Genomic DNA, 11764 nt, shown 5'->3' on the forward strand with positions numbered 1-11764 from the left:
CGACATTAACATAACGGCTGCTCGAACAGGTGGTACATAAGACAACATTCCCATTGATACTCTCGGGAGCTTTTGTTCATTTCTTGTAGGTACGCGTGTCGATGCGATGGAACAGCCGATTGCGTCCGGAAATGTGTGCTGCACATGCATGTAAAGGGTAATGGCTGCGTCATGTTCACAAAGAGCGGCGATCTCGTTACACGCTGTGCAGGTTTTCCCGTGTATACGACACTCGGTGATCTTGCAGTAAAATGTCGCCCTTTCAACAACTTTCTAGGATGATTCCACCTCAGTAACAAAGTGTACAGACGCTCCCGTGTTCAACACTTCTAAAATATTTGACTGCTTTTTCAGTTCGATAACTTTGCGGACTATTTTTGGAAATGACAAACAGTATCGTATCTTGTACTTTATTTTTTTCTTTATTCTAAACTTTTACTCAAATGAAGCGTAACATACCACTCTCGCGCACATTGCACCTTTCCTCACTTGTCCTTCATCTAGAACCAAACTGGGTCCAATGGAGCGCTAAATCGAGCCCCTGAATCACGCCAGAGCTCACGCTCAGACAATACAACACAAGTAAGTACAAACAAATCACGGCAATCTTTTGAAAGGCGAAAATAATGGGGAACGGGAAATACAGGCCAGATTTCTATGTTATTAAAATACATTCAAAAAGCACCCACAAACATCTACTACAGAATTAAATTGGAGCCAGTTTTGTTCCTGTTGTTATGGAATTTCTTCCAACATATTAGAAATTGACTGAGTGTCCGGGTTTTTTTCCTGTTACTTTCTTGTATTTCTACAGTTCATTAATTAAGAAAAATGAAAAAAAAACAACCCACAATGAAATCCGCGGGATGCTCACTGTAAAGGCAAGTAGGAAGAGACAAACTACAGTTTCTTGGACACTCGTGTATACTTTTTCCTGTTTTTTGTGTTATTACAATTACATGTTTTGTCTTCAACTTTGTGTTTGCATTCCTATAATATACTATACTATAATATAATATACTATAATATAATATAATATAATATAATATAATATAATATAATATAATATAATATAATATAATATAATATAATATAATATAATATAATATAATATAATATAATATAATATAATACAATATACTATAATATAATACAATACAATATAATATAATATAATATAAATGTTGATGTGCAGAAGTAAAACTTTTGGAGATGTGACAATTTGACGTTTGCACTTTCCTAGCATTCTCTGAGATGTGAAAGACATTTTGCCGTCTTCAAGAAGTAGAAGGAAGAGAAAATTCAGATTCTGCGCACCTTCTCAACAATCACACAGAAAGTTTTAAACATTTAACAGTATAGCGGGTCGCCAAGCAATGGAGCAATTGAACTGTAACAAAACGGAGGTACACGATCTCAGGTCTACCCACAGTAATAAAAGTCTCTTTGTTGTATCACAGGGAGCCGCGATTGTTGTCTTAATGTGTAGTATTTCAAGTAGAACAATACTCTGTCCATATTGTCACTATCAGGGTATTGGATTGTCAGAGAGAGAGAGAGAGAGAGAGAGAGAGAGAGAGAGAGAGAGAGAGAGAGACAGACAGACAGACAGACAGACAGACAGACAGACAGACAGACGGACAGAGAAATTAGATCAATATGCAAAAGATATTTTTTTTAAAATAAGAGGTAATGGGGTGATCAGGACACAGCGTCGTTTACTGAGTTCCCCTGAGCTGACCAAAGATGTAACTGGAGAAAAAAGATAGAATCATTCACAAATAACCAAGATCTATGGGAATTGACATAAAAACAAATGAGCAAAACAAAAATACAAATAGAACAGAAACTCCCGCAGACGTGTCAAACCAGAGACCAGATCATATTCCTTAAAAAAACAACCCCAAACCCACCCAAAAACTTGTTTATACGATTCCACTATATTTATTGACCAGATCGATTCTATTCCAATTTTGTTCTAACTACGGTGTTTCTTCTTTTACACCACATATTTCCTTTTTATCGCCTTTCTTTATTTTCAAATGCTTTGAACTTTAACTTTCGTAATTTAATCTGTCTTATGACGGGAACGTTATGCCATTCAATTAACCTAGATATTGTACAGATGATTAACTCCTGGGAATCTGAAATTATTTTTTTTTAATCAAGAAAACGAACAGAATAGATTAGTGGGAAAGACATCATCCTGTAATGTGATTTCAATATATCTGATGACCTCATCGATTTTTGTCCTTTTTTAAAGTGCTATGTGTTTTTCTTTTGCTTCACATCTAGTTATATTTATCACAGATCTTTCTCTCTGTTCCATTCTCACTGGTTTCTATTTTTATTTCCCTATCTTTTCCTTTATTCTGATTGAAATTTGATGACTTTCTAATAACCGGGATAATTAAATGCTGAGAGTTTCTAAAAATCAAATAGATCTATGCTGCCCCTCTTTTGTCTTCCATCACTAGGAGAAACAACTAAACAACAAAACCAACATGAACAAAATAAAAACACAAAAACACAAAAACAAAAAGAAAAAACAAAGAACGAGACAACTTTTGGGAGTGCAGCAAAAACTAAAAGCACAAACAACAACAACAACAACAACAACAACAACAACAACAACAACAACAACATTAATTAAAAAAAGGTGAGATAACAACAAGGACACAACTTGGCTACAGCAATGAAAACAGCATTGCAACAACAATTATGATAAAACCACAACAACATTAATTAAATAAAGGTGAGATAACAACAAGGAGACAACTTGGCTACAACAATGAAAACAGCATTGCAACAACAATTATGATAAAACCACAACAACATTAATTAAATAAAGGTGAGATAACAACAAGGAGACAACTTGGCTACAACAATGAAAACAGCATTGCAACAACAATTATGATAAAACCACAACAACATTAATTAAATAAAGGTGAGATAACAACAAGGAGACAACTTGGCTACAACAGTGAAAACAGCATTGCAACAACAAATATGATAACACCACAACAACAATGACACAAACATTACAGCAGGATTGACGAAACAAACACTAACTTGTATGCATATGTATGAGTGGGTGAGTCTATGTGCGCCCGCGTGCATTTGTGTGTGTGTATGTGTGTGTGTGTGTGTGTGTGTGTGTGTGTGTGTGTGTGTGTGTGTGTGTGTGTGTGTGTGTGTGTGTGTGTGTGAGAAATTGTGTGTGTAAATGGTGAGCGTGTTTGTTCTTTCAGTGTGTCTTTCTATCATTTATGCTGTATTCACTTATGTTGTATGAATGTCTATACCTTTCCTCCCTTATTGTAGTCAGCGTACCGCCGTCAGTACAACTCACGTTCTTTAAAGACAAGATATCCCAACATCAAATTTGATAGACCACGTCAGTACAACTCACGTTCTTTAAAGACAAGATATCCCAACATCAAATTTGATAGACCACGTCAGTACAACTCACGTTCTTTAAAGACAAGATATCCCAACATCAAATTTGATAGACCACGTCAGTACAACTCACGTTCTTTAAAGACAAGATATCCCAACATCAAATTTGATAGACCACGTCAGTACAACTCACGTTCTTTAAAGACAAGATATCCCAACATCAAATTTGATAGACCACGTCAGTACAACTCACGTTCTTTAAAGACAAGATATCCCAACATCAAATTTGATAGACCACGTCAGTACAACTCACGTTCTTTAAAGACAAGATATCCCAACATCAAATTTGATAGACCACGTCAGTACAACTCACGTTCTTTAAAGACAAGATATCCCAACATCAAATTTGATAGACCACGTCAGTACAACTCACGTTCTTTGAAGACAGGCCATCCCAACATCAAATTGAATAGACCATGTGGACTTTCTTTACCGTTGTCTACATTTAAACATGATCAATCCGTCAATCAATAATTCCAACTCCAACACCAACGAACACATTTCAAAAGAAAAGAGAAAAACATACGCACGTGTTCACCAAAGAGCAAGAAAAATAAATAAAAAGAAGACTGTCCTCCCCTCCACTTGTCAGCATGTTCGTGTTTTAGTAAAAGTGCAGCTTGCACTGTATGCCTCCCAGGATTGTCTATTTGAGAACGCTATCAGGCCTGCTGGGGTAATAATATAGATTGCAAAGCTCGTAGAGCTTCCTGTTGAGCGGGAATTTGCGCTATACAAATGCTTTCTCTTATTGTTACTTACCTCAATATTTGTGACTACAACCAAACACAACAAATGGCTGGAACAAAATTAAATGCTCTGAATGTCTCATCATCTCTATTGTTTCAGTAAACGTATTTCTGCACTTCCAATACAAATATGTCATGCTCGTATGAGTGTCGCAAAGAGAAAGTGTATCTAGAGAGTAACATACAGAGAAAAGGAGGAGTTATGCTGACAATAGATGTTTGAAAGGAAAGACGGAGCAAACCCCACCAGAGCACCTGCCACTTCCCAATCATTATAACATCTAATACCACATCGTGCCATATCTTAAAGTAGAACGCACTGTCATCAACATCGAAAACAAGAACATAATGATGCTGAGTACCATCATTTCATTCCCCTTACTACACCTCATGTTTCACCTTTCAACATTTGAAAACCACCTATGAAGTCTTTCTTTCACAGGAACCCTACGGATTTTTTATTATGGCATAGAAGTGAAGATGCTAAATTATCAGCTAGGGTAATTCAATCTGTTGTCTGTTGATGAGTTCCACCCTTGCTGCAAGGATCAATGAGTTAAGAATGAGAAACTCGGGGAGGGGTTAGCTGGTTAGGGATGTGCCCTACATTGGGAATTGTCTGTTAAGTAGTTCACGCTCGCATAGATCAAATTTAGATAGCTAAAATTTTAAAAATCCAGCAACAACAACAACCACTCAGGAAATGATAAAGTTTGGATTTAATCAAACTATTGTCGGCCAATACTCCGAATTTAAACAGATTTCATAACGTCATCTGCCGTAACTGAACTGACTATAATATTCTGTGCGCCCACTTCAACAGAATAATAGAACATTTCTGAACAGGCGACTTGCAACGAACTCTCAGCCTACCGTGGCTACCTCGGACTGGGGCTGACAATGATTCCTAGCAGGGAAAACCAGATACCTGAGCAAATCGAACTCCCCTCTCTTGTGTGTAAAGTGTAGAACCAAACGATTTACACCCCAGACACCCGGTCCATCGCAAACGAATCTCCTCTGTGTAAAAAATAAACGAAGTGTTTGTCTGCACTTAAAGATTATCTTTAATTAGACACGCCAATGTTTATTCGCAGTGAGTGTTTTCTTTACACTCCCCAATCCCATTCTATATAACAGTAGATTATCCACAAACACTGGCAAACTCTCTGGTGACACTTGCATACACAACATTCTACTGAACGGTAAAGACGCCATTCTAGAATTTCACGTTCTGAGGAAATTGAAACTGACAGTGGTTGTCATGAAGATTTACTGAAAGTTGGGTGAAAACTGAACAATCGGTATCATAGAGATTCTAATTTCCATGGCGAGGTGAACTGTTCTGAGAATTAGAATCTGTGGAAAGAAATGACGTTTAATTTTCATTTGTTGTCGTTTTCTTTCAGGTGAGAGAAAAGACAAGTTCAGAACAGCCAAAAGGATCAAAATGGAAATGAGGAATTACTGAGGAAGAACAGAAACTCTGGTGGATTACTCAGAAAGAGAGGGAATTCACCTCCCTCTGATAACCACAAACCCTCTTTTTTTACTTTGAGACCTCAAGATCTCAGGGGATTGAAGCCTCAACGATCTTGAAGATTTGGGGTATTCCAAAGTTTGTTGGAACTTTGCACGAAAACAAGAAAACTTTTCTTTAGTGCTGAAAAAATCAAAGCCGGACCGACATGAGTAATAGAAGGAGAGGAAAGAAGTAGGACAACGTGGCGCTACATCCACTTACTTGGCTTCAGTAAGTACCTCAAGGAACGGCCTAGTAGCTAGCATAATAATAACATATAAGTTTTATACATTGCTCGGCCCCAATTAAAGATCACTGCCTCTGAGAGCTTTACAAGGCGTACAAGTAGCAACACATAAACAGTACATTGTGTTCTGACTAAAGATCTAGAAACAATGGCACAAGGGTACCAGGGCACAACACTGCTCCCACTTTTAATGGCACGCGTGCTAGAAGCCAAAGCGTCAGGCGGAGATCCAACAGAACCATCTCACCATGTGCCAGACACACGTCATCGCCACCACCACCACAACCCGCGGCCTCACGCCCACATCGTCAAACCGACACAAGAAGATGGCATGACCACCCATAACTCCTCCTTCTTGAGCAGCATCACCACCATCTCCATCAACAACGTCTCTGACAGCACCACCACCGACAACAACACAGGAGACTACTACGACTATTACCAGGACGATGGTCTCACCCCAGAGGCCACGGCTGCGATTCACTGGATCTTTATCATCCTCTCTGCTGCTGTTCTCGTGGTCGGCCTTATGGGCAACGCCCTCGTCTGGTTTGCCGTCTGGCGTAACCCACGCATGCGCAGCGCGACCAACATCTTCTTGGTGAACCTGGCTGTGGCTGACTTCCTCGTGATCCTGATATGCCTGCCACCCACCATGACGGAAGACATCACTGGGATCTGGTACCTAGGACCGGAGATGTGCAAGCTCGTCAAGTGTCTGCAGGTCAGTCGTCATGTCATCGTGTTCTAAGATGCTATATCTATCTGACGATTTTGTCTCTTCGTTTGTCTGCTTTGTTCTGTACTCAAAAAGACCGATGACTGTGTCTCTTTATATCTCTGCTTTGTCCTATCTTTACAAAGACTGATTATCTTGTCTCTTTTTGTAATGCTTTGTTCTTTCCTTACAAAGACTGATCACTTGGTTTAGGGAAAGGAAGCTCAGGTCAAGAAGATGGTCCTCGTCTTCTGCGTGTTTGCTTGTTTGTTTGTTTGTTTGTTTGTTTGTTTTGTCGTTGTCTGAGTGTGTGTGCGCTTTGTGATTGTGAATGTGTGCATATGTGTGTATGGATGTGTGTGTTTGTGTGTGTGTGTGTGTGTGTGTGTGTGTGTGTGTGTGTGTGTGTGTGTGTGTGTGTGTGGGTGTGTGTATAATATGATATAATGAATAATAGACATAAATATATATATATATGTATATATATTATAATATATAATATATTATATATTATACATATATATTATACATATATATATATATGTATAATATATATAATATAATATACATATTTCCAGGGACGGAGATTTATTAACCATCTCGATAATCTGCAAAATTACAATATGTCGTGCTTGGGGTTGAAAAGGGCAACATTGGAAGAACGAAAACAAATTCTCTGACGCCGTTTGAGCCTCACTCCAGAGAGAAATATTACGATCAAACACTGATAGAATATTGAATATATTCTCTTTGTCAACTTTCGTCATCGCCCATGCGTCCACCACCCCCACACACCTTCCATACTATGTTTCTTCTATACCGCCTTCTCTCCTGTCCCTCGGTTTAATCAATTTGTCCTCCCACCATCCGTCAGTTTTTTTCGCTTTCCCTCACCTCCACCTCTCTCTCTCTCTCTCTCTCTCTCTCTCTCTCTCTCTCTCTCTCTCTCTCTCTCTCTCTCTCTCTCTCTCTTTCTCGCTTGTGTGCCTTTCTCACGTCCTATCTTAATTTTTATCCAACCGTTCTTGTATTCAAAATCCTTTTTTGTTACTTCCCCAACAGAATAACAATTAATCGTGTTAGCATTAACCAAACGTGTAAACATGCTCGGACTGACGTCAAGACAAAATCAAATTAAAGTTGGTTTAACCCAAATGCTTAGAAAATACTTGCACATTTGTCACTCGTCTATTCGTTTCTGCTTGGCTTCCAGTAATTTGGCTGAGAACAAACCTCACAACAGGAAACGACCTGCGGTTTACAATTTGTTGCTTCATTGTATGTTTTGTTCGACACGTGTAGGACAGAGAAAAACACGAGTGCATGAAAACAAAAACAAAACACTTGAGAAACTTGCACAATGGAGGAAAAGTGACCTCTGAATCTTGTTTTCTACTAATTTGGCTTCAAGCAAATCTCACAGCGGAACAGCAATTTAATAACACATATTTTAAGAAGCTGCAATCAAAGTGAGTCAGCATGTCTTTTGAAAGAGGTATACGACATCCAAGCAGACAGACGGAAACGCTCGATAAAAATTCTCCTCACAAAGAATCGAACTCAGGCCTACTATCTACACCACAGACACCAGTGGAATAACACAAGACGCCAGATTTCTACAAATCAAATAACTGGAGTTCAAACTGGCACCACTGGTGTCTGTGGTGTAGTGGTCAGGCTTTCCGTCATCGGACGCAGAAAACCTGAGTCCACCTCCTGTGTAGAGAATAAGTCTGGAGTATCTCGGTAGTTCTGGAGTATCTCGGTAGTTCTGGAGTATCTCGGTAGTTCTGGGGTATCTCGGTAGTTCTGGAGTATCTCGGTAGTTCTGGGGTGTCTCGGTAGTTCTGGAGTATCTCGGTAGTTCTGGAGTATCTCGGTAGTTCTGGAGTATCTCGGCAGTTCTGGGGTATCTCGGTAGTTCTGGAGTATCTCGGTAGTTCTGGAGTATCTCGGTAGTTATGGGGTATCTCGGTAGTTCTGGGGTATCTCGGTAGTTCTGGGGTATCTCAGTAGTTCTGGAGTATCTCGGTAGTTCTGGAGTATCTCGGTAGTTCTGCTACGTGTCCGTGTACGAGCAGGCTAACCCTGTGGCATAACAAGCAGGGTTGGAGCCCGCCTCATCAATATCATGAATCGTGTAGATGAGAGTGTAAAAAACCTACATTGAACAATTTTGTACAAAATAATGGCAAAAACTAAACCTACTGTGTTATTAATTCGTAAGCTTAAAAAACAAAATAAAAACGAGAAAATCCGGCTTCGTGCTTTTCAAAAGAATATTGAATGCTATACCTTCATTTACAAAATTGAGAGCTGAAAAGTGTATGGTTTCTTCTGAAAAGAGAAGAAAGGTCGCCACCACCAGAATATAAATATTAAAGACCCCGGGGGACACAGCCGTTGCAATTATGTTCTGACCTTTGGAAACGCTGTCTTTCACATTGTCATAAACAAGCTACTGAGAACTTTTGGCACCGGGTTCCAGCAGGCATTTCGCTGTCGAGGTGCTTCAAGGCGAAACCATAAAACTTGTTCCATTCCGTGCAGTAATTCACTAGCCTGGATCTATGTCTACAGCTGGAGGTGTTGCTTCGTGGTCTAGTTCTGCGGACTCTCCTCTCTCTGTTTACCTACCTTTCTGTAAGCATCCACGTTTTTTGCATCAGCTAATGGTTATATTACACACAAAAAAGTTCGTAACAAAGACGAAAGACGCTTACAGAATAGATAAAGGAACTGACAGCAATATATCTATCTATCTATCTATTACGGTATCTAGCTGTCAGTCTGAACATTTGTCAGTCTGAACATTTGTCTGCCTGTCTTTTTGTCTGTCTGTCTACCTACCTACCTACCTACCTACCTACCTACCTACCTACCTACCTACCTACCTACCTACCTACCTACCTACCTACCTACTTATCTACTTATCTATCCTGTTGCACTGTTTTCTTGTTTGTATCATCAGTATTTGAGTATGTATGTCGGTGCCCCGTTGACAAAACTGTGAAAAGTGAACTTCCATCAAAGGTACATTACACATAATTCCAACCGTCAAAACATTGTTTTCATATATTCTGTAGCCAGACGCAGGCTAGTTATCCACTTTGGCGCAGAGTCAGTGCTATGTACACAATAGAGTCTACAATACAACCCGAAGGAGATCACTACATAGATTACTTTTAACATTCCTGTCGGATTAGACAGGCATTCGCAATACAGAGGTCCATGCTGATTCATCAAAAATTCTCTCTCTATATTATCGTAACAGAAGGTTTCCACATGCCGCGTTGAGCTATCGTAAGCCCATTCAAAACGTTATCCTATAGAGGATTTTGTTTTCAGGGTCGTTATGCAATTTCAAAGATTTTTTCGTTTCTTTTTTAAGCTTTGGCTTTGTAGTACAAACCGTTGTTCTCCAGATAAATCTTTCAGTGATCGGCAGGCGTCATACACAGGGTTCTTTCTTTATTTTTGGAATAGTCTGGGTGGGATTGAAAGTGTTTCTTTTACCGTTGTTCAAGTTGGCCTTCAAACGAAGGCGATCCATTGTTTTTAAAAACCCGCCTATATCGCTACACTTTTGCCGGTGATTTAAGAGGCGGGTTACTTCAACCCTGCGTGTCAGGACCAACCCGGACTGAGTGAGACACAGCCTCAAAGCAGAAAGACTGACACCCTCGATAGAAATACATTTCTTTACTCGGAATAAAACTCACGTCCTCTGCGTGCATGACGAAAAGGCTTGCTACTGCAGCGCAAATAAAGATGAAATGGCTTTCTAAACAAAGTTCTTCAACTTTTAGAAGACGGCATATCTACAACTGACAAGATGCTGCTGCAACTCCACCCTTATATTGTGTTAAATCTTCACTCTTTTCATAAATAAATGTTGCTGGGTAATACTTGCTTGTTGCTTGAAAAAAGTCTTTTTATAATGAAATAAATGCTGATGTATTCACATTTCAAATTGAACATGTTGCGACAAAGCAGGAAAAGGCTGGCGACTTGTAAGAGTTAATAGTGGTCCCTTAATCAGGTGGTTCAACGGTGAGCACAATGGAAAAACATGTAAGAGTTAATAGTGGTCCCTTAATCAGGTGGTTCTGTCGCAGGGCTCAGAGGTTCAAGGGCGAGCACAATGGAAAAACATGTAAGAGTTAATAGTGGTCCCTTAATCAGGTGGTTCAATGGTGAGCACAATGGAAAAACATGTAAGAGTTAATAGTGGTCCCTGAATCAGGTGGTTCAACGGTGAGCACAATGGAAAAACGTCTCATGTCCCCAGTTCTGACCCCGAGTAGGCTGTCCTGACGTCGTCGGTAATAAGAATCATTAACCTGCTTACAAAGGTGTGTATTTACTCTGTATAATAAGGCTGGCGTATGGAAGAATGCAGGCACAGAGTTTGTTTGATAATGAAGAACAGCGAGCTAATGCTCTGTATCCCGAAGAATTAACGTCTACATGTCCTGCAAACTGAGACTCATCATTATTTTAGTAACTCTCACCACCACCTACCCCCCCTCCCCCATCCACCCCCACTCTCCCGGGGGAAAACCCTTCCATACTATACAGAAGCAAACAACCAGTCCTGACCAACAACAATACCCTGCAAAATCCCCCCACCCAAAAAACATTAAAAAACCCAAACAACTAATAAGCACAACCACCCCCCCCCCCCAAACAAAAACCAACTGTCGCATAAACATTTCGGATACATTCGACCATCATGAAGGGAAATGACATTTCGCAGCCTTCGAATGACAAAGCTCTATCTGACACGTTTGGCCGTTTTGAGTTACTGTGACCATGACGTCAGAGACCAGTCAATGATCTATCTGCTCTATCAATACCGTAAGATTACTTGAAGTCGTTATCAAAATATTCAAAGAATTACTTTCGAAAAGGCTTGACGTTACGTGAAACTCAAAATGTTTGACGTAAAATTTCTCCACATTAGGAACTGAGCAGATAGAAGGAAGTAATTCTGAGGTAGCAAAATGTCTATATGTCCGCAAAGGGAGTGTATCATTATTCTAGTCATCCCCCCTCCCCCCTCCCCT

At 39.7% G+C, this 11764-nt stretch overlaps 1 protein-coding gene across 1 annotated transcript in view; it reads left to right on the forward strand.

Annotated features, from left to right (window-relative positions):
* Positions 1 to 11764, forward strand: part of LOC101864067 (orexin receptor type 2) — a gene marked incomplete in the record, with an annotated part of 257738 nt that overhangs the window by 56230 nt on the left and 189744 nt on the right. The window contains 1 exon segment of the mRNA XM_013082882.2: positions 5618 to 6701. Within this exon segment, the coding sequence (XP_012938336.1) occupies positions 6126 to 6701 (576 nt within the window).

The sequence above is a fragment of the Aplysia californica genome, unplaced genomic scaffold (genome assembly GCF_000002075.1).
Source record: "Aplysia californica isolate F4 #8 unplaced genomic scaffold, AplCal3.0 scaffold00198, whole genome shotgun sequence".
NCBI lineage: Eukaryota > Metazoa > Mollusca > Gastropoda > Aplysiida > Aplysiidae > Aplysia > Aplysia californica.